At 38.5% G+C, this 24574-nt stretch overlaps 1 protein-coding gene across 1 annotated transcript in view; it reads right to left on the bottom strand.

Annotated features, from left to right (window-relative positions):
* Window positions 1–10658: 10658 nt before the first annotated feature.
* The window catches only part of LOC126827412 (G-protein coupled receptor dmsr-1), a 39451-nt gene continuing 25535 nt past the window's right edge, over window positions 10659–24574 (bottom strand). Inside the window, exon 2 of the mRNA XM_050556724.2 lies at window positions 10659–13926. Within this exon, the coding sequence (XP_050412681.1) occupies window positions 12825–13926 (1102 nt within the window). The 3' untranslated portion in view covers window positions 10659–12824. The remainder of the gene's footprint in view (window positions 13927–24574) is intronic.

The following is a 24574-nucleotide window of genomic DNA, read 5'->3' as shown; positions in this document are numbered from 1 at the left end:
TTAAACCTTATGTTAGTCCCGAAATGACCTAGTTTGTGTCGAGTGGACGTTAAACCCCATTTCTCTCTCTCTCTCCCTAATCTTCCCTAGCACTCTACATGTCGTATGCGCGTCGTCATTAGCCATGATGGTACAAAAACATCGAACCGCATTCCATGTTATTTTATTGACCACCTGAAGGCTTTCGATTACATTTATATGAAATATGTGGGGCCCTGACGCAGTTTTGTTGAAAGGGGTCAGGGGAGGTGGGGTGAGGGGAGGTGGGGTGAGGAAAGAGAGGGATTAGATATTGTAGCGTACTGCCTAACTCTTTGATATATGTTGTCAGGTGATGCTGGTTTAGGCCACTTCATAGGTTTAGTTACAAAATACATAGGTTAGGATCGTTTTAAATATTTACCTCTCCTACGCGAGTCGATTGATTCCTATATATTGAAATAGAGTTGTATTGGGGCCTAAAAGGGTGGGCGCAGGGGGCCTATTGACAGGGAGTTGAGACTGTTTTCAACCAACTATGACAGATTGTATTTGAATAAAGTTTATTAACGGTACAATAAGGATAAAAAAAACATTTGCCCTCTGTTAAAAGAGTTTCAAAAAATCTTTTACAGATGATGTTTATTAACATCTATAATATATATATATATATATACATGCGCCTTGAGCATTAACTTTAATGGATCTGTGTGCAATATAAGAACTCACTGTTATTTGTAAAATGTGTTTTAACCAATTTTTTTAGTTAGCTAGAAATATCGAAATCTTTTTTATATAAAACCTGAAAGCGAGAAATTTCGATTTTTTGGGGGGATTTTTCATATAAAACCTGAATGCAATAAAAGAATCTTCTCTTTTTAATAACAAATTTTCTTGAAGCGTAAATTTAAACATTGTGTGTAATTGTTGTCATGGTAACTGAATATAAGATTCACTCACGTTTATTTAATGTATTTGTGATTCTTCGATATATGTAACGAAATGAAATGAAACAGTGTTTAATGTCCTACGTCCTTATTGCACTGGCGTGGCTAATGAAGATGAACTAACGCCATTAAAGGGGAAGACCAACGATTTCAACAAGGTTTCCATAAATCTTAAATATATATTGATAAAAAATCCCTTCTGTAACACAAGCAAAAAAGTTTTTGTAAGCCAGAAATTAATTTTTGTTAAACCGGAAGTGACATAGTTGCTTCAACACGCTCACTGGACTCTATAGTAAGCATACAAATTTGGCACAAGTTTACTGCTTTGTGTTCACGCCTCGTCCTTTTGGCCAAAAATGTGATCAAATGGGTTGTTTATTAGGATATTATAAACACGAATTTATGTTTTTTTAGTACACAAAGCCGTCGCGTAAGTTCACTCATACTGAACAGTACGCTGTGACTCAATTCACGCCACATGGCCAATTGTTTACATCACGTGGTTTAATTGACAGCTTGCAAGTGAGAGATGTTTCGTCTGCTTGAATGTTTTTGTGGGTGGTGAGACTGCTGACAGTGTTTTTTTTTTATTTCAACGGACTTGTGGCACATATACATATTCAAATATATATATAAATTTCCAAAATATGTCAACGTCAGACACCAACGTATTGGAATATAAAATATCTCTTCTATGGGTCTACAGTAATGCCGTATAAACATTCGAGCCCAGCCATTCTCAAGAGGAAATGGAAGAAAAAAGGAAAAGCCGTTTACGTCGACATTATGTGCCAAAATGCACTATATATTATATGTCTCACGTGCCCATAATTTTGATCTGTTCATGTTGAAAAGCGCTGTCAGCACGCACAAAAACATCGAAGCAGGCGAAATACATTTCACTTGCAAGCTGTCAATCAAACCACGGGATGTAAACAATTAGCCATGTGGCGTAAATTGAGGCACAGCGTGCTGTTTAGTATGGGTGAATTTACGCGACGGCAAATTTGTGTACTAAACGTTAAAAAATATAAATTCGTGTTTATAATATCCTAATAAACAGTCCATTTGATCAGATTTTTGACCAAAGGACGACGCGTGAACCCAATACAGCAGTAAAAGTATGCCAAATCTGTATGCCTACTATAGAGCCCAGTGAGCGCGTTGAACCAACTATGTCACTTCCGGTTTGAATAAAAAAATAATTTTTTACTTACAAAAACTTTTTTGCTTGTGTTACAGAGGGGATTATTTATCAATATATATTTAAAGTTTATGGAAACCTTGTTGAAAATCGTTGGTCTTTCCCTTTAAGTCTGCTATGAGGGAACCTTTACCCGGCGATACGGTCTACTCTTATTATCCCGAATTCCAACTGTCAATGTGTAAACGGATCTTTTACGTGCACGCCAATGTATACACGGGACCTCGGTTTTGCGTCCCATCCGAACGACTAGACGCTGTCCTTGCAAGGGCCTCCGCTATACACCACTAAGAAGCGCAAACCTTGCCGGAAATCCCAAGAAACTTTCTCGACCAACATGGAGAACGAACCCGGGACCTCCATGCAAGGTCCTCCGCCATACACCACTAACATGGGCAAACCTTACCGGAAATACCGAGGAACTCTCTCGACCACAGCCCGCCAATAACTCCACAAATGGCCTGATCTATTGGCATGACATACCTGTACTCCTCTTTATTTATTTGTTTATTTATAAGGCTCGTATCGCTGTTTTAGACCTGATATTATGCTAATTAGCCGATTTAAAAGATATATTTTTTTACTTTGTTGGATTACTCGAGGGGGTAAAATGGCCGTGTGGTGACTGTGGTCTAACGCATGCGCTGTAAATCAGAAGAACCTTGAAAATGAAATGAAATGAAATGGGGTTTAACGTCCTACTGTTCTGCTCCTAACCTGGGCTAATGAAGACGGGCATACGCCATACAGTGTGCTATGAGGGAAATTTTGCCCGGGCAGCGGCACTATCGCCTACTCTTATATCGAATTCCAACTGCCAAGGGATCTTTTACGTGCATTCCAATGTATACACGGGACCTCGGTTTTTCGTCTCATCCGAAGGACTAGACAGCTGTCCTTGTCAGGCCCTCCGTCCTGCATCACTGACAAGGGGGAACCACGCCGGAAAATCTGGATGAACTTTCTCGGCCAATGCCAGAAGAACTTTGTCATCATAAGTTCTGTCTAATTTCTCACGAGGAGAAGAATATTTTGGCCTGACTACCCTATTAGCTTTCCTCTTGGTCTTCTCTCAAGACCATAGAGAATCGTTGAAGAGAATTACACCGTACTGGGTAAATATTAAAACTTTCTTTCATCAATCTGATTAAAAACAGATCTATATTTCCTTTTGTTTTTCTATACTTTCGATGGCTTACACTTCATGGAGATCTGACCGGTTGTAGTGATGAACGGCTTTTGACCCTTTGACGAGAGATATTTGATTAACAAATCAGCATTGATGTTTCTAGTGGATTACCCACAATTCCGTGTACCACACGCCAACAGTTCGCTGTAACAGACCGTTTCATTGGCTAATCCCTCACATCATCCAGAATACGTCAATGATAACAACTCTTCCAGATCCTAGTGTAGTAACGACAAGTAAAACGAAATTTTGAACAATAAAAAAAACGAAACGAAATAGGATCTGTGTTTTAATCAGATTATCTGTTCAGTGAAAGTTGCCTATACAAAAACAAATTTTCGTACATGTGTCCTTATTAATTAACCCAGTTGTAAAGTAGACGATTAATTCCCATCGCATTTCTTGGTATGTAGCCGTCAGTATAATTCACACAGCCATGTTGTTTCATAGTTAGTAAATATATTGTTATCTGAATTCCATCGGCCGCCATGTAACAAGGCGACTAAATCATCCTGACGGCGTCTGCCTTCTATGTCATCCGAACCCTAAAACCGAAACTTCATCGGTCTACAGACGTGAATCTCAATCAGAATGGCGTAAAAACATTGCTCCCAGACGGCATATCGGGCATTATTTCAGACCAATTACCGCCATGTTGGGATCTCGGGTTTTGAAATAAGCTAAATTTGTCTCTACTATTTATTTGTTATAACCTCATTAAAACACGGATCCTATTTCGCTTCGTTTTATATAGTTCAATATTTCGTTTAACTTTTCTTTACTACACTAGGATCTGGAAGAGTTGTTATATAACCCGTGTTCTGGTTGAAATGAGGGATAAGCCAATGAAACGGTCTGTTGCAGCATGGTCTTGGCGTGCCATGCACGGAACTGTGGGTATTCTACTAGGAACACCAACGTTGATTGGTTAATCAAATGTCTGACTTCTTAGCGTCAAAAGCCGCTCGTATGACCTTGACGCGACCTTCCACTACTACTGGTCAGATCTTCATCCAGTAGAGACCATCGAAAGTATAAAAAAAAAACGAAACGAAATATAGATCTATATTTTAACCAGGTTGTATTTGTTACCAATCTAAAAAAAAAGGACACCCCCGACCGATAAATTAGAATATAACCTTTTTATTCCAACACCCCAGGGAGGGGGAGGTCAGAGAGTGAGTGGGGTGTTTTATTACTTAATTATAATAATAATAACTTTATTTTTATAAAGCGTTTCACACACACACACACGTTTCAGAAGCCTAGCGTATTAAAGGGCCAATCTCGATTATATTTTGGAGAATAAAAGCCCTTATAACCTCTACCTTGTGGGGGATCACGGTGGCTAAGTGGGTAAGACGCTGGCTCGCTAGCCTGGAGGTCGGGTGTTCGATCCCTGCATTGGCCGAGAAAGTTCATCCCGAATTTCCGGCGTGGTTTCCCCTTGTCAGTGATGCAGGACGGAGGGCCTGACAAGGACAGCTGTCTAGTCGTTCGGATGGGACGAAAAACCGAGGTCCCGTGTACACATTGGCGTGCACGTAAAAGATCCCTTGGCAGTTGGAATTCGATATAAGAGTAGGCCGTAAAGCCGCTGCCCGGGCACAATTTCCCTCATAGCACACTGTATGGCGTATGCCCGTCTTCATTAGCCCAGGTTAGGAGCAGAACAGTAGGACGTTAAACCCCATTTCATTTCATTTCTCTACCTTGCGCTAGGTTCTTACTACCACGATTCGTGCTACGATTGAAATCGTGGTTTTAATCGTGGAGTAATCGCGGTGAGCCTATCAGATCTTATCATATATTGAGGGCATGCGCAGCACACACGTTTCATGTTTAAAATTAAACATGCATAAAATAAAAGGTAAAATATAGCACCAATTATTAGAGAATATACAAATATCCGCTCATTAGTTCGATACGCCAGTGTGGGAGTGAAGTGTTGTGTTACTTCATTATTAGAGAAGATACACTTTTCACTGAATACCAGATTATGAAATAAAATGCAGTTTGAAGTTCTTCCTTCTGCACTAACCGGGTAATAATGAAGATGAGTAATTGCAAAGGGTTCTTTTACGTAGACGCCAACGTGTACATGGGACATCGGTCCTTCATCCCATTGGAGGGGTAGGGGGTAAGTCAAGTTCCGTGGTTTCGATTCCCCGCTTGAACGTAGCAAAGAGTTGGGTCTCCTGTCAAACCTCGTGGGTTTTCTCCGGGTCCTCCGGTTTCCTCCCACTGCTAAAGACCTCTACGCGTGAGCGAATTATTGAAATAAAATTGAACCATATGTTAGTCCCGAAATGGCCTAGTTTGTATCGAGTGGACGCTAAAATCAATCTCTCGCTCCCAGTTTTGTTTTCGGAGCATATCTCATCATAAACCGTTTAAAATATCTTTAAGAACCCTTGTACAAATATCAACCTATTGTTATAGTAGTTGTGCCCTTGCGGTTGGATATACTCGGAATTTGACATAATATGGATGTCTCCATGGAAACAACTTAAGACTCACTTTTTAGTACTGGATTATTATTCTCAAGTATCTCTCATAAACCGTTGAAGATATCTTTATACAACTTTATACAAACATCAACCTATGATAGCAGTTGTTCTATTTGCTAATTAGGGATATTAACTTTTGCGTTTCCATAGAAGGAAACAAATTTAGTTTTTGGTATAGAATTTATTCTAGGACCTGTCTCAGAATCCGTTCAATATCTTTATGCAAGGTTTTACGCTCATCAACCTATTAAAATACCATAGTTGTGTCGTTTGCTAATTTGAAATTTTAAGTTGAACAAAAATATTCTATGTATGAAAACACATTTGACGTAATTTATGAAATTTTGTTTTCAAACTTGCATCATTCGTATATCTGGGTCGTCTGCAAATTGGAAAATTTTCAGTTGAACTATTTTGATCTTTCTAAGGAAATACATTTGACTTTTGGTTATTTAAGATATCGTAAAACATACATTATGCAAGAGCTAAATCTGCCCATTGCAGGTCTTTCATTAGGCCTGAAATGTTATCTAAATTATTAATGAGACATTAATTAACTTATCCAGACCATAATCAACTCTCGATGGCATCGCTAGCCTGCGATGTTTATTGGATTACGTTCCGATTTGCTGTTCGACTTCCATTCATAATTAAATCAAAAAATGGATAATCGAGTCTATGTTTTGTTATCCTACCGACTTTAGTAATGATGATCGAGGCTAGCCCCAATATTCAATCGCTAAAATCTCAGTTCATAGTGGATTTTTTTGACTAAAATTTTCAGCGAATTGCCTTTACATTTTCTAGTTTTTAACTATTATAGTGAGAATTGCCAGCTCTTTATCTAATCTCCCATAATGTATCTTTAAGAAACTTTCTGAAATTCTCTTTTCAAACCTGGATTATCTATAGATCAATATCTGGGCAAATAACTGTTTCGGTCATTTGATAATGTAATTCTATAAACAGTGTCATTAAATTCTATATATGTCCACCATAATTTTTTTTGTCCATAATTATAAACCTATACAGGTAAATCTCTTTGATCTTTGGGGTATATTCTATGTCGGGAATAACTTGCGGTCTGAAAGTTGGGGATGGAATTGAATATAGACAGTGGAATTTGGGGTTATTCCTCTGGGGAAAGTCTTTCTTTAAACCTGTAACGGGTTATTCTTACAGCGTAGGTTTTTCTCCATAAGAAAACATGATTTAAGAGGTTTTTTTACTGGAATTCTGGGATATTCTCATTTTACGTACATTTAAACATAGACGGTTTATAAGCAAGATAAAGTCCTCGACTTCGGTTATGCTGGGGTAGAAAGACTAGGTTTTTATTTTCGCGGGTTATTTTCCTCAATCTTTCTTTCCCCAGCAAAACCTCAGTCTTGTGCTTTATCTTACACATAACCCACTCAATTCCAATCTGTTTCACGGAGCTATTGCCAAGACTAGTAGCTCTGTAAAAGATGACTAGTTTATCATGTGACCTCACATCATGCGGCTTCAATCATTTGGCTTAATTGCGCGTGCATTTTTTTACATAAGGCGCTACTAGTCCGGACAGAATGGTTCCTTTTACTCATTTCACGTACCCATTGACACTAAATAGGAAATATTTTTTACCTACATATACTTGAAACACCTTTATTTATTTTTCTAATGCTTAAAACAAGGCTCTAGAATTTAATTTGCAGAAGTAATAAGGGTAATATTTGGGGCTCATTAAGTCGCATCGCTGTCATCCCAATCAGTGACTGTAGCGGACTAGCGAATATTCACTGCTGATCAGTGTGACTCAATTCATGTGTACCATGGCTTGTTAAAATGTGGAACTACAAGCTTTTGATTAGGTTTTTTACTGTGTGCCTGAAGAATAAAACATCAAACAGGTAGAATTTCGAGGATGCCTGATGATATTTTATATGATATGCACAATCTGATTAAAATACAAATCTATATTTAGTTTCGTTTTTTATACTTTCGATGGCCTACAATATATGAAGATCTGATCAGTTGTATTCGAAGGTCGCGACAGAGGTCATACGAACGGCTTTTGATCCTATAACGTCAGACATTTGATTAACCAATCAGCGTTGATGTTTCTAGTGGGTTACCTCACGCCAAAAACTCGCCGTAACAGACCGTTTCATTGGCTAATCCCTCGCATCAATTAGAACGCGGGTAATATAACAACTCTTCCAGATCCTAGTGTATTAAAGACAAGTAAAACGAAAGTTTGAACTATAAAAAAGGGAAAGAAATAGGATCTGTGTTGCTGCTTTACCTCGTTGGGGGATTTGACACGGAGCGACCATTTTTAAGTATTCATTGACACTAACACACAATCTCAGCCCCAGAGATAACTGAAGTATCTCCAAGCCACTAGAGGTGACGGACCAGCTAGAGGTAAAAACGCAACACTCTAGACCATCCCAACCCCCAAGTTACAATCTCTAGCGATTAATAGGATTCATAGGGAGTGTTCGATTGTTAGTCCGGAGCGTCCCGAATTGACAGAATTGCAATCAAGTGATGCGGAATCCAGGCATGTCACAGTTCTGCCAGTCGCAACAGCTGAGGTGATGTGAGTAGAATCATGACGTATTTTAAGTAACAAATATGTTTCAGCTTTCATGCTTGGTTAAGATATTTTTTATGCAGTCGGCACATGCGTTGTACTCCGAAATTCTCCTTTTCACTCGATTGACACTAGTTTTGGAATTAAGAGAATTTAATCCCGGAAAGTTCAATCGAGTATCCCCTTAGAATGTATGGCATGGGAGACAACTCACTTCATTCATCTTGATCCACATTTCAATTTAATTCAATATCAAATTTTTCTTAGGTTATAAAATGAGATAGGGATTGACGTTCTACTCTTCTGGACGAACCGGGCTAATGAAGGTGGGATTACGCCATGCAGTGTAAACACTGATCACATCAACATTGCACGGACAAATATATTTGTTGCTCAAAACTATAAACGTTATCGGCATATCGGGGAAATGGCTTTTTTTTTTAATTTTCTGCATATCAAATGTACAGTCATTAAGGCGAATTCGTCTTTCCAAAAAGTTTGAATTGGGAGTGCGACTAACGAGTATCCACTGACCTCTGGCTCCATCAATCTGTGTAACACCATATTTTAGTGAATCTATTGGTCTTTCTTTAATTTACTTATTTTGACCTCCCTAAAAAAAATTAGTGAATCTATTATTTTGAACCCACTAATAATAATTTCATTTAAAAAGATGGCCTTAAAAAAGTACAATGTCTTATATGGGTGAGCCGCAGTGGTTCAATGAGTAAAACGCTGGCTCGCCAACTAGGGGTGCGGGGTTCGATCCCTGTCAAACAAAATTAGATGAATTGGGGTTTAACGTCCTACTTTTCTGCACGGGCTAATGAAGACGGGCATACAGTGTGCTATGAGGAACACTTTGCTCGGACAGTGGCGCTACGGCCTACTCATATCGAATTCCAAGTGTCAAGGGATCTTTTATGTGCACGACAATGTGTACACAGGACTTCAGTTTTTCGTCCGATCTGAACCACTAGACAGCTATCCTTGCTATCACTAATATCTGTTGAGGTCACGGTGGCTAAGTGGGTAAGACGCTGGCTCGCTAGCCTGGAGATCGGGTGTTCGATCACTGCATTGACCGAGAAAGTTCACCCAGATTTTCCGGCGTGGTTTCCCCTTGTCAGTGATGCAGGACGGAGGGCCTGACAAAGACAGCTGTCTAGTCATTCGGATGATACGAAAAATCGAGGTCCCGTGTACACATTCGCGTGCACGTAAAAGATCCCTTGACAGTTGGAATTCGATATAAGAGTAATCCGGGCAAAATTTCCCTCATAGCACACTGTATGGCGTATGCTCGTCTTCATTAGCCCAGTTCGGAGCAACAGGGTAGGACGTTAAACTCCATTTCATTTCATTTCATTTCACTAATATCTGTTACATATGTGTACAAAGCGGTGATTGTTTTCTGTTGTGTTTTTTTTTTTTTAGCTCGGCTTTCATACAAAAATCAATATAATACAGCTGTGGGAATATCAATTGAAATGAATTACTAATGTAGGTCTCGCAAATTTCAACTGACATGAACTACTAATGTAGGTCTCTCATATTTCAACTGCATCATGTTGTAAAACCATCCAGTCGGGTCTTTGTCTGATTAAAAATTAAATAAAATACAATGAAGTTTAACGTCCTATTTTTCGGCAGCGTCTGGGCTAATGAAGTCGGGATTAAGCCATGCAATGTGTTATGAGGGAAATGAAATCAAATGAAATGGGGTTTAACGTCCTAGTGTTCTGCTCGGAACTGGAGTAATGAAGACGGGCATACACCATACAGTGTGGTATGAGTGAAATTTTACCTGGACAGCGGCCCTACGGCCTACTCTGATATCGAATTCCAACTGTCAAGGGATCTTTAACGTGCACGCCAATGTGTACACGGGACATCGGTTTTTCGTCCCATCGGAACGACTAGACAGCTGTCCATGTCAAGCCTTCCGTCCTGCATCGCTGACAAGGGGGAACCACGCCAGAAAATCCAGGCTAGCGAGCCAGCGCCTTACCCACTTAACCACCGTGACCCTCGTGTTATAAGGGAGATTGTGCCTGGAAAGTGGCATTGCGGTCTACGTCCAACGGTCAAGGGTTCTTTTAAGTGCACGTCAATGTGTATTGGACGCGGACCATGTTCGGACCCTCCGTCCTGCATTCTTGACAAGCAGAAAACAAATCTTGTTTTTATCCCAACATTCAATCTCTTGCAAAATACGATTTACAGATCGGTGATAATTCTTAAATTAAACAAAAATAATCCCATTAGGCAATTCCTTTAAATACACTTTAAAGATGCATTATGTAAGAGCTAAATCGGCCTACTGCAGCTTCATATGTTATATAAACTATGAATTAGACATTGTTTCATATGCCAAGCCCATAATTAATTATCTACGCTCATCGGATAGTTTAGATATTCAATGGATTAGAACCCTGTCGCCATTTAAAATTTAACAATCAAACGGTATTATCGAAGCAATGGTACTCGGCAATCGAGACTATGTTGTTAAAACCTCAAGCACTCATAACTTTGCTCAGAACAAAATTAAATTGAATGACATTTTCAATATATTCATTTTGCAATATCTATTTTTGAACTATTAAAGCAAAAAAGGGTCATCTCATTATCTAAATCTTAAATAATGTATCTTTAAATTGTAGAATAAATTTTAAGTTTAAATCTGATGGAATCGTGTTTGAAAGAAGCTAACCCTTTAACTCAATAATTTCCGTAAAATTCGAAATTAAAAACTCGAATAATTATAATTTCAGTTGTTATTTTACCGTGAAAATAGCGGATCCTCAAACAAAATGTGTTAACAACTATCGTTCAATTGACATTAAAGTATTAGTAATTACATTAAAACATTTAAAAATTGAAAATAAATCCCGTTATATACATATGTGCTCTTAGATCCTAAGTGGTTGGGTGGCCGAATGGTTAACACGTGCGCGCTGAATCATAAGTCATTGAGTCAACCGGAATCAACCGTTTAGGACCGGAATCAGCCGTTTACGCTCTGGGTCAACCGTTTAGGACGGGGACAGCCGTTTAGGACCGGAATCAGCCGTATATGCATTAAAAATGCATTACGTAAGATCAGAGATGGCAGTTCTCGCTATAATAGTTAAAAATAGATTAGATAAAGAGATGACTGTTCTCGCTATAATAGTTAAAAATAGATAATGAAGGGGGAAATATGTTGAAAACCAGCCAAATTACTTCATTCTGGGCTAGGTTAGGCCTGTGTGGTGAATAGCAGAGCCTCGATTGTCATTGCTACCGTTGTAACGATAGTAAATATAGTCTAGATGATCCATTTTTAAATTAATCAATTACTGCAAATCGTTTTTATCTCGGTTGAAAATCAAAGTATCCAATGTCCTACAGAGTTGATTATGGCCTTGGCATGTTAATAAATGTCTAATTAATAATTTATATACCATTTAAGTCACAACGAAAGAACTGCAACAGGCCGTTTTAGCTCTTGAATATTGCATGTTTATTGAAATTGATAAGAATTTTTTCAATGTTTACGTCTTATTTGTATTTTAATTTATTTATTTTATTTGTATATTTAATTTATGTACCATAATTTGTAAAGCGCACGTGGGCATTTAGTCGTGGAAGCTGTGCGCTATGAAAATGTACAATTATAACAATAATAATAATGTATGGCCGGAATCAGCTGTGTGTCACCGGAATCAACCATTCATGACCGGAATTGATCGTGTGTATCCGACATCGACAGTTCGTGACCAAAATCATCTTGTCGCTGGAAATCACTGGGTGTTTAAGACGTAATCGAGCTGGTTTTCGTTGGGTTAACAGCTGGAAACCAGAGAGTTGTCCCAGATGAAGTCGAACTGCTTTATCTTGGGGTGACAACTGGAAACCATGGGGTTGCTCTAGGCGCAGCGGAACTGGTTCGTGTTGAGGTAACAGCTGGAAACCATAGGGTTGCTCTAGGCGCAGTGGAACTGGTGTATGTGTGGATTACAGCTGAGACCATAGCGTTGTTCTAGACGACGTCGAACTGGTTTGTGCTGGGGTGACAGCTGGAAGCATTAAGATTGTTCCAGACGTAGTGGAACTGGTTTATGTTGGGGTGACAACTGGAAATCATAGGGTTGTCCTAGACGAAGTGGAACTGGCTTATGTTGGGGTTATAGCTGGAAACCATAGGGTTTAATGCCGAAATTGTTATAATATTGTGCCAGTCATTTTGGGGAATCCAGCAGTGATATGTAAATGTCACTCTCGTTGTTTCAGATGGTGTAGAAAAGTAGGACGCTAAACCCCATTTCATTACATTTCTGCTTCAGCTTCTGTTTAAATCGTAATAAGCAACCGGACTAAAACAAATGAACCGGACACCAAGAAGCGTAGTGAGAAATAAACACAAAAGTCACATGTACATAATACTTCGTTCTCCTAAACATTTCTGCCAACATTTTGGTAAAGAACAAAACAGCATGATGAAAGTTTCTCGAAACTTAGCACTCATGGTACAGTAGAGTACAAAGTTAATAGCATTATTTAACAAGGCCACAATATCCATTATATCTCCCAGTGGTAAGTATACAGTATCGAAAAATCTGCGTTTACAAGCGCTGATCATAATTAACACACCCTGAGGGAATTCAGCAACAACGAATAATATTATTACTGAAATTAACATCACCGTTGTGCGAGAATGTTCACGAAATTTCATACCACTTGCTTCCGAAAATGTCATGATTATACGGCGCCGTTTCTGCACATGCATTTGCATTTGGTAAACTAACATGGTTCCAAAGATTCCCATAAGACAACATGGTATCAATTTACCAACAATGGCGTACACAAAAACATTCACCAGTACAAGAAACTGCGTTTCCTGGGTACCAAGATTAAGGCTTTTTAACACATAGAATGTCGCGTTATACGTAGAAGTAGTGTTCGCGCCAGTTCCAAGAGGCTTCAATTCGTTGGTTAAAAAGTTTGGCACCATGATTAGTACCGACAAAACGTATATGGAGGCGATTATATACTTGGACTGCTTTATCCGGGCTATACGTATAGATCGGGCACGAGTCGGAGAACGAATGTGCAAGAATCTGATGATGGATAGCGACACACAGAGCCATATAGAAATTGTATGAGTTACCGTTGTCAAGTTGATATGGAACAACAGAAAGGTCATCCAATAAATGCTGTTCTTCTCTGGAGTACTGACATCCGTCGGATGAACACAATAAAAATGGACGGCAAAAGGCACATACGATAACATTGTGATTATATCCGAGATGGCCAATCCCGTTAGAATGTTGTTTACTGGAGTGTGCATGTGTGTGCGCGTTAAAACCGTGACGTTGAACACATTAAATAGAATTCCAGACACACATACACACAGACTGACATATCCATGATATGTAGAATACCACACAGAGAAATCTTCTAAACCAGAATTGACAACACTAATCCCTTTAACTGGTCTGTGGTCGCATTTCAGATTACTCTCAAGGTACCTGGAAAAATAAAACATAGAGATTCGTTAGGAGGTGTGTAATACTCTAAGGGTTATTTTAGTTTTATGAAAGGTGTTCTGTTTAATATATTGAATTGGTTAAACAAATGGGTGACAACGAGAATGGGCTAAGTAGGTGTTTTGCAGGATTCAACTTTCTTAGACTAACCCATAGACAGTCCCTGCCACCATTAATTGCTGAAAGGAGGGTACTATCGCCCAGTTATCTCGTGCACAACTTAGTCCAAATAAATATAATAATGTTGGCATAAACGGTGTCCATAGGAAACACTTACTCAAAAATGGTAATTGTCCCGCCCTAGTAGCTGATACATCTATATTTTCTATATAAGAAAGTGCGAGATTAAAGTTCTCTTCAGACATTATTCGGAGTTCCCAGGGGAACATCATACCCACAGCCTCCTTGGCTTAGGGGCCGGAATTGCTCTCGCCATAGAACGCGCGATTAATGATAGAGAACTTATATGTAGCTTATATTTAAGGTCATAGCTGTGTGTGTAGTTGCATTATGGATGTTATAAAGATATAAAAACATAGTTAACCAACAAAGCCAGTGTTCCAGATTTAATTCATCTCTGAAGTTTTATACACAACGTGAAGTCCAAGTTAGTTCCTAAATGACTATAGTGTCACATGTGGTCGAATGTCCTAAGGCGTACGCTTTGGATCATAAGGTCTATGATTATGTAAAGTAGCGTGGTGTCCATTCCAAGCTTGCCTATGCTCCGAAACAAAACAAAAACAATTTCGACGAAGCAATTAAGGATATGGATAGAGACACACTGTAAAGATAATTTTCCTTAAAGTCCAAACATTCAAAACTTTTAACTTCATATTTTATAGTATTTATATCATCCACAACAAAACACGATACAAGGTATTTTACTCGTAGTGCAGCGCCTACTCGTATTTCGAATTTCAACTGTCAGTGGTTCTTTTAAGTGCGCGCAATCGTGTACACGACATCCCAGTTTTTCGTCACCTCCGATGGACTAGTCCCCAAGCGAATATTCATTGCTGATCACGCTGCATCGTTATTCGTTATTCAGAATTCACATATGAATAACAATCATGTTTATTTACCAACTATACGTCATTTAATCAGTTTTCTACTGCTAAGGGAAACTTTGCAATCCATAATTCTATTGTTGCCTAGTAATCGTTTTAAATTAAATCCTGAAATATCCTCATTAAAGATACCTGAACACATTCATATGTGAATCCCGAATAACGAGGTGAAAAACTCGTAATTCGCTGCTTGAATAACAATGTGGACTGTTTGTCGTCTAGATATTTGGCATCCATCATTCTAGTGATGACTAGCTTCATATATGAATCCGGAATAACAAGTTGAATAACGACGTAGCATATTTCTCGTTATTCGTTATTGGTGAATAACGAAAAACGATTCAATTTCACACATACTGCCTTAATTTCAAGAAGCTTATGTTTTCAACTTACCTCTTGAAACTAGCAGATTTACAGTGTTAGATACTGTTTTGTTTTCTATTATCGAGGGAGAATTATATTTAAGCTGTGTTGTAACGAGTAAAGCGTTTGTTCTGACTTGAATTTCAGGGGGAAAAGCAATTAACCAAGAACATGGACATATCTAGGGAGAATTATATTCAAGTTGTTTGTGTGTATCATATTTCAAATACCACGAGTAGCAATTAACCGAATTTGTATTCATATCAAAAACAGAATAATAAAACAATTTGACACTGTAAAAATAGAGAATATAAAAAATGTAAAACAATGTTAAAAGGGTAAAACAATTTAGCATTATCAAAAAAGTGTAAAAAACATGGTAAACGAATTTAACTTTATCGAAACAGTGTAAAAAAAGGTAAAACAATTTAACACTGTGAAAACAATGTAAAAATGGTAAAACAATTTAACACTGTCAAAACAGTGAGTGATAAACCAATTTAATACGGTAAATACAATGTAAAAATTGGTAAAACAATTTAACACTGTCAAAACTTTCAGTACCGTAAAACATACATTAGACTATCATTAAAACATTCAATACCGTAAAACAAACATTAGACTATTTAGATATTAGTATTCTACGCATCCTGGCAAAAATTTTAATTTTTTAGAACACGGGAACAGTGCCTGCTAATATAGCCTAGTTCATGGCGTGACATTTTGGGGCGTGTCTGTTAGGGGTAACCCACCGCTCAAACTGTCTGGCAGTGGTCATTCATGATTCCTGTGGTGGTACTGAACACCTCCAATGCTGTTTTAGGTGACACACATTTCAGCTAATCTAGCCTAGCAGTGGTCTGGAAATTAGATAGCTCTTGTCAGGGATACTCCACCACTACAAATGTCTGGCAATTACATAGCTCTGAAGATGTACGGTACACTGCTGTACGATTTTCATGTGATACACTTTTGAGCTAATCTAGCCTAATTGGGGGACATAGAATTTTGGGCGTAGAATACCACACCTACCACCATATACCCAGGAGACTTACATTCTGATGATACCAGATAATAATACATTGATAGGGGAAAATTGGTATACGTTTCAGCTAGGTTGATCCCCTGGGCTCCTGGTCTAAATAGACACAACCAAGATTTTCACTGGCTAAGCTGCACTATCCATCAAATAACCAGATGTTTATACAAGCGTGAAGCCAAAACAGAGTATGGACTAATTCAAATTGACATTTTGGTGTTGAAAATATGTCATTGTAACATGTCAATTATAGAAAATAGTTTTAAAACACCGTTTTTATGTGAAAATGTTTCGATAACAGTAATTGAAACATTTATTTCTTCTGAGTGATGGGGTATTTATATGTCATCGTGTCTGAACAGTCTGTTAGTTCAGCGTAAAAACTATGATATAAAACAGTTTTTAACATTTCATAGTTAATTTAATGATTAATATTCCACGGTTTCCACATCGTTATGGGGGGGGGGGGGAGAAATGGGATTTAACGTCCACTCGACACAAACTAGGTCATTTCGGGACTAACATATGGTTTAATTTTATTTACATAATTCGCTTGCGCGCAGGGGTCTTTAGCAGTGGGAGGAAACCGGAGGACCCGGAGAAAACCCACGAGGTTGGACAGGCGACCCTACTCCTTGTCACGCACAACCGGGGATTCGAAACCACGCCAGTCGACTCAATGACAGACTTTATGATACAGCGCGCGCACGCTAACCATTCAGCCATCCAACCCCCCTCCACATCGTTTTATGTCCATCAGTTATATGTCTGTTGTGCTTATATGCTAATTTCCAACTATCACGATTCGTGCTATGATTGACATCGTGGTTTTAATCGTGGAGTAATCGTGGTGATCCTACCAAATCTTATCATTTATTGAAGTCAGTCTATATTACTCTTTCATATGTAAATAACATCAATCTGTCCATAATACATCATACCTTATGTATTGTAATAAATAACGCCTTTGAGGACTCTGAACATTTTCTTCTAATTTGACCCCAACATTCAGATGCACGATCTGCGACAATATCAAAACTCCCCAAACTTTATCAAAATTCTCAAAATTATTCGGAACTAAGGACAGAAACAATTCTGAAGAATTGTTTACTGCAGTACACAACTTCCTCGACATCTCATAAAGACTTTGAAAATTGCGTATGAAAATGTATGAAATATAAATCTTGTGATTGTGGTTTGTACATATCGTGTATATAGCCATCTTATAATTGAATCGTTCCTCTACTTTACTTTACTTTACTTTACTTTACTTCTACTTTACTTTACTTTTCATTATATATTTATGTTTGTACTTTTATGGAGAGGGGGTCTATAGGCTTCTGCCTGTTCTCCAATCCAGTTTCTGTGAATAAATATTGTTTAGAAAAGAAACTTCTAGAGATTCTGTCTACGATATCACCCTTGGTGGAAGTCGAGAGAGAGAGAGAGAGAGAGAGAGAGAAATGGGGTTTAACGTGCACTCGACACAAACTAGGTCATTTCGGAACTAACATTAATGGTTTAATTTCATTTCAATAATTCGCTTATTGATACAACGCGCTCGCGCTAACCATCCGCCCCCCCCCCCTCCCACGTTTTTCTTGAATAATGCTCATCGTTTATATAACCATGCAAAAACAGAACGTGGCTGTTGGGGTTTTTTTTGGAGGGGGGGGGGTATTTGGGGTTTTTTTGGGGGGAGGGGGTATTAGTTAAGTGTCAATATCGCTACTTTTCATACAATCTGATTAAAACACAGACCCCATTTCGTTTCGTTTTTTTATAGTTAAAAATTTCGTTTTATTTGTCTGTACTACACTAGGATCTGGAAGAGTTGTTATATAACGTGCGTTCAGGTTGAAGTGGGGGGTTAGCCAATGAAACCATCTGTTACGACGACTTCTTGGCGTGTCATGCACGGAAGTGTGGCTAAACCACTAGAAACGTCAATGCGGGTTTATTAATCAATGTCTGACGTCATAGGGTCAAAAGCCGCTCGTATGAACCCTGACGTGACCTTCCAGTACAACTGGTCAGATCTTCATGTAGTGTAGGCCATCCAAAGTATAAAAATAACGAAACGAAACATAGCTCTGTATTTTAATCAAATTGTTTTAAATTGATCTATTTCAGGGCCTACGGACATAAAACAGTGTCTGTTAAACCCAATTGCTTGTTACTGCTAGAGCCCAATTTAAAATATATAATTGAAAGGGTTGTGACATTAGCTCGAGGTAAGTTATGCGGTAATTGAAATTCGTATCGATATTTAACCTAGTCAAAATAAGGTGTTCTATCTGTTGTATTTAAAATCTCTGCGTGTCATTTGCATATGGCGGCAAATATAAACGCCCCCTGACTGTAACCACGTTAGCATTTTCTCAAGTCGAGAGAGGGGGGGGGGGTGTTAACGTCCACTCAACACTAACTAGGTCATTTCAGGACTAATACATGGTTCAATTTTATTTCAATAATTCGCTTGCGTGTAGAGGTCTTTAGCAGTGGGAGGAAACCGGAGGACCGGGATAAAACCAATGGGGTTGAACAGGCGACCCCACTCCTTGTCACGTACAACTGTGGAATCGAAACCACGCCAGTTGACTCAATGACAGACCTTATAATACAACGCGCACGCGCTAATCACTCGGCCATCCACCCACCCCCGCCCCCACCAAGTTCATTATTAACATTTAATTTAAAAAAAGAAAATTTATATATCAACGGCAGTCAATCGCACGGCTATGATTAAATCGAATTTACAAAAAAAGTTCCACCAAAAGATTTCAGCAAAAATTCTGTGGTGCTTTCTGCATTCTATTTTTCGCGTGAATGGATGAGGCTCAACAAAAGATTTTAACGATTGCTGTCATGTTGAGATTATTGAAACATCCCTGGTAATTAATTAAACTCTTTTATACTTGTTGCTGGCAGAGTATGCTTACTGTTTCGGGGTCACCTGATACTACTTTAGTTTTGGATGGTGAAACATGTCGGCGGGAGTGAAAAGAAATGAAATGAAAATGAAATGAAATAGGGTTTAACGTCCTACTGTTCTGCTCCGAACTGGGCTAATGAAGCACTACGGCCTACTCTTATATCGACTTCCAACTGTCAAGGGATCTTTTACGTGCACGCCAATGTGTACACGGGACCTCGGTTTTTCGTCCCATCCGAACGACTAGACAGCTATCCTTGTCAGACCCTCCGTCCTGCACCACCGACAAGGGGAAAACCACGCGTAAGTGAAAAGAGTCCTTGGAAGTTGGAGTACAACGAAGTGTAGGCGTTAAAGTGCTTGTTTGTTTATTACAGTTTTAATGTCCTATACATAATATATGTTACTATGGACATGTTGATTTAATTAACTTATTTACATATGAAAATTTGTAAAAACACTAAAAAATAAGAAGTTCTTTAAAAAGTCACTTTAAAACACAGCTTTAAAATTGCTGTCGTGAGACGAGAGGGTGGGGTGGGTCATCTGTTAAAACATCTGCTTGATGTCAATGGTGCGGATTGAAAAAAACCCTGTGGGAAAATAAATCCGCTGTTAAATGTTTTAAAAGCGAAGTTCGCGCAGTAAAAACCACAAAGCTGGGCCATCAGAAAATGCATATCCGTCGTCGTTAAATTAAATGTAATGCAACACAGACGCTAGACGTTCAACCCCATTTCATTTTGATCAGAGAACCATAGTTTCATAACTAGTAAGACTCATTACTCCTCTGTTGGAATACGACAAAGTGTAGACCGAAACGCGGATATCTGTCTTCATTAGCTGTACTATTGCAGAAATGTTAGACGTTAAATGACAATAAACTATTGTAATAAATGACGTTAAATGACATTTCATTTTGAACAGAATGCTTTTATCTTATCTCCTTATTCTTCAGTTACCCCAGATAGTTTTCAATTATATGCAGGTTAATATGACATGCTCAGGTACACTATTAAATACATCCTGTTATAGAACGCTATCATCGTGCGATTAGTGTAGACATTTACAAATTGATCATTTAAGCCCTATGTACACTAACGATTATTCATCTCCGTCAGTTCGATATCTCGTCTCGGGTGATAGATGTAGAGAAATAAAAATTGATCATTTAAGCCCTGTGTACACCAACGATTATTCATCGTTGTCAGTCCGATATCTCGTCTCGGGTGATAGATGTAGAGAAATACAAATTGATCATTTAAGCCCTGTGTACATCTTGTGTCGTTGACAACAACATTGCTGCTTCAGAAACAGGCTTATCTACGTCTAGAAGAACTTATTGAATTTTAGCGGGCTTCGTCAAGATGTGGTCATGAACTGTTAATTCTGGTCATTGGACGAAGGGTCCACAAGAAATGAAATGGGGTTTAACGTCCTACTGTTCTACACCGGCTGGGCTAATTAACACAGGCATACGCCATACAAGGAAATTTTGCCCGGACAGCGGCACTATACGATCTGCTCTTATTTACGATTCGAACTGTCAAGGGTTTAGGTACACGTCAATGTGAACACGGGACCCCCATTTTGCGTCCCTTCCGAACAACTAGACACTGTTTCTTTTCCACACGAAGAGAGATGAACAAGAGAAAGAGAGAGAAATGGGGTTTAACGTCCACTCGACACAAACTAGGTCATTTCGGGACTAACATATGGTTCAATAGTATTTTAATAATTCGCTTGCGCGTAGCTACAGAAATCTGTTCCTGTTTATTTGATTCAGTGTGTACCCGGCTTTATAAAAGTGGGTATTTTAATAAAATAAATATATCGATTTCGATGGATCTAGGTGTTAAATTTACCTGTACGCTAATAATTGTTCTAGAGGGTAATATAGACATGTACCAATTAGATATTACCGTTAGATGGATAATTATAATATTACAGATCACAAACGGATTAGAGGAGAGGGATAGTTATAATATAACAGATCACACAGTGATTAGAGTGGAGGGATAGTTATAATATAACAGATCACACAGTGATTAGAGGGGAGGGATAGTTATAATATAACAGATCACACAATGATTAGAGATCTCGGTGCGGGAGAGAGAGAGAGGGTGGATAATTATAATATTACAGATCACAAACGGATTAGATCTCGGTGCGGGAGCGAGAGAGAGAGAGAGAGAGAGAGAGGGGGGAGATAATTATAATATAGTAAGTAGAGATTGATTAGATCTCGGCACGGGAGAGAGAAAGAGAGAGGGAGAGGGAGAGAGAGAGGGGGGGGAGGGAGGGATAATTATAATATAACAGATCACACAGTGATTAGATCTTGGTACGGTAAATGACCAGGGGGAAACGCGTTGGTTACGGTAATCAACACACAAAAATCTTCCACGCCCATTTAATTTCGATCAGCTATCTATAATGGTTATATTATGTTTCTTCTTAAAGGTGCATCTTGTAAGATGTGTCTGTGTGTGAGAGAGAGAGAGAGAGAGAGACAGAGAGAGGGAGAGAGGGGGACTTAACGTCTAATCGACGCTTGTGCGTAGGGTACTTTAGCAATGGGAGGAAGCCAAAAGACCCGAAGAACACCCACAAGGTTGGACAGGCTACCTTATTCCTCCAGACATACAACCAAGCCATTTGACTCAATGACAGACCTTATAATACAACGAGCACGCGCTAACCATTCACCCCCTCCCCCGCACCCTTTCAAGTTTCAAGTTTAAACATACATTATGCAAGAGCTAAATCTACCTAGTGCAGGTGTCTATTTAGGCTTCAGATGTTATAGAAATTATTAATTAGATCTTTATTTACATGACAGGATCAAAATCAACTATGTAGACCCTCGAATTGCATGGATACAGCTTGGATTTAAACAGTCGTCTATTTAAAATTAAATCAATAAATGGCGGACCAAGGTAACGTTTACCTTGATCACTTCAAAAAATCTTGTAAATGCTCTAGAGGCTACAGTTAATATCCAATTGACTTTAAATTTATACACAGTGTTTGAGGTCATGAGACGAAGAATAGTATTGATTTTCAACGATTTCCGATAATTACTGCCCAAGTTATGGCCCTTGATCACTTTGAAAAATCCTGTGACGCTCCAGAGGCTAAAGTTATCATCCGATTGACTTCAGATTGATACGCAGAGTTTAAGTTCTTGAGACGAACAAGTATATTGATTTTCAATGAATTTTTATGACTTGGAACAACTAAGTCCATGATGTTAAAAGTTTCGTATACTAAACATTAGCATGGGGCAGAACTTTATAAAAACCAAACAAATTCTAATGGTTTTCTAAGAATTACTTAATTAGTTGTTACTCTTAATCAGATTTTAATGTATTATAAATGTTTAACTACCAAAAAAAAGTAAAAATATGCGACAACTCTTCCAGATCCTAGTGTAGTAAAGACAAGTAAAACGAAATTTTGAACTATAAAGAAAAAACGAAACGAAAAAGGATAATGTTTTAATCAGATTGTCTCAGTCGGTGGAATGACTGTAACGGTATTATTTCATAACCTAAGAACGGAGATGGAACCATGATTAACAGGAGATTATATCGGAAATCGATCGCAATTACAATCGTTTGGGGGTATTGTGAGGGGATTTAAAGCCGGCTTTAGATAGATAAATTACTTTAAATAAGATTTAGTCCAAATTATATCATCAAATCACACAGTTTAACATGAGAAGGTTTGATGTCGGTAATAAAACAATACGTCAACAGACCGTTTCTGTCTGATCTTAACTAGGACAATCTCTCTTTCAAAACATCGAGGTTAAAATATAAAAAAACATGACTATGGGTTTAAGTAGGCATTAAACTAAAGGCTTTCAGCAAGACTTATGATCGTTTTAGTCGGTCATAAAGCGAACATTACAATGAATATTCAAATAACAGAACACAGTTTTTATGGGATACAATCACTAGTTTATTCTAAAAGCACGACGTTTCGACAAGTATCCTCTTATCGTTATCAAATAAACTAGTGATTGTATCCCATAAAAACTGTGTTCTGTTAATTTGTTCCCTGATCGCTAAATGCCACTTAAAGAAAATATTCAAATAATCTACATTATTGTTCGATTGAACCGTTTTCATTAGTTAACCCAGTGTAGGTATAGGAGGAATGGATGTCCGAATTGTTAACGCGTGTGCATTGTCTCTAAAGGTATGTCATTGAGTTAACTGGCGTGGCTTCGATTCCCAGGTTGTACGTGACAAGGAATAGGGTCGCCTGTCCAACTTCCAGGGTTTACTCCGGGTCCTCTGGGTCCTCCGGTTTCCCCCCACTGCTAAAGACCCTTAGGCGCAAGCGAATTATCTAAATAAAATTGAATCATATGTTAGTCCCGAAATAACCTAGTTTGTGTCGAGTGGACGTTTCTCTCTATATATATATCCTTCCGTCTACATTTACCCAGCCGGAGCATAACAATAGGACGTTAAACCCCATTTCAGTTCATTTCTGATATATCTTATTGATGTTAGCTGATGAAAATTACTATAGAAACCTCGATCCTTCAAAATAACACGTCAGTGGCGAACACAACATTTATAACAAATTGAACAAAAAATCAACAAGATAATCATTAATCAATAAGGAGTTCGTGCTCATTTCACAGCTACTACAGCTTCAGGTACGTGTAAAACATCAATTACAGACCAACGACAACGACAAACAAACGATAATTACAAAACCTATACTTTAACAGCGGCATTATTTAGATGACATTTCCTGGGATCATGTTCTCCGGGACAGGGGTAATAACTCTTATCTATTCCCAAAGGAAGTAGTTTATTGCGGCATGTGAAGATAGCCAGGCAAAGCGTGGAAATACGCTTACAGCAGCTTTTTTCACAACAGCAGATTATCTGAAAGGAAAACTTGGATGGTTCTGGCTAATTAACAAGGACTGGTTGGGGGTTGATCGCGGTGTTGGCCGAGAAAGTTGACCAAAGTGGTTTGCCCTAGTTGTAGGACGGAGAGCCGGAAAACTGAAATGGAATGGAGTTTAACATCCTGTAGGCGGAAACGCTACTGTTCGCGCAAAATACCCGTCAAAGAAAACTGCATGACGGGTGTATTCCCGTCTTCCCCAGCTCGTCTAGCGCAGAAAAGTAGAACCTTACATCCCTGGTCAACGAATCTAGAAAGCTAGACTACAATTTAAAAACATTACCATAA

Source organism: Patella vulgata, chromosome 7, assembly GCF_932274485.2.
Source record: "Patella vulgata chromosome 7, xgPatVulg1.2, whole genome shotgun sequence".
NCBI classification, from domain to species: domain Eukaryota; kingdom Metazoa; phylum Mollusca; class Gastropoda; family Patellidae; genus Patella; species Patella vulgata.
This window is presented reverse-complemented; position numbering and strand designations above follow the sequence as displayed.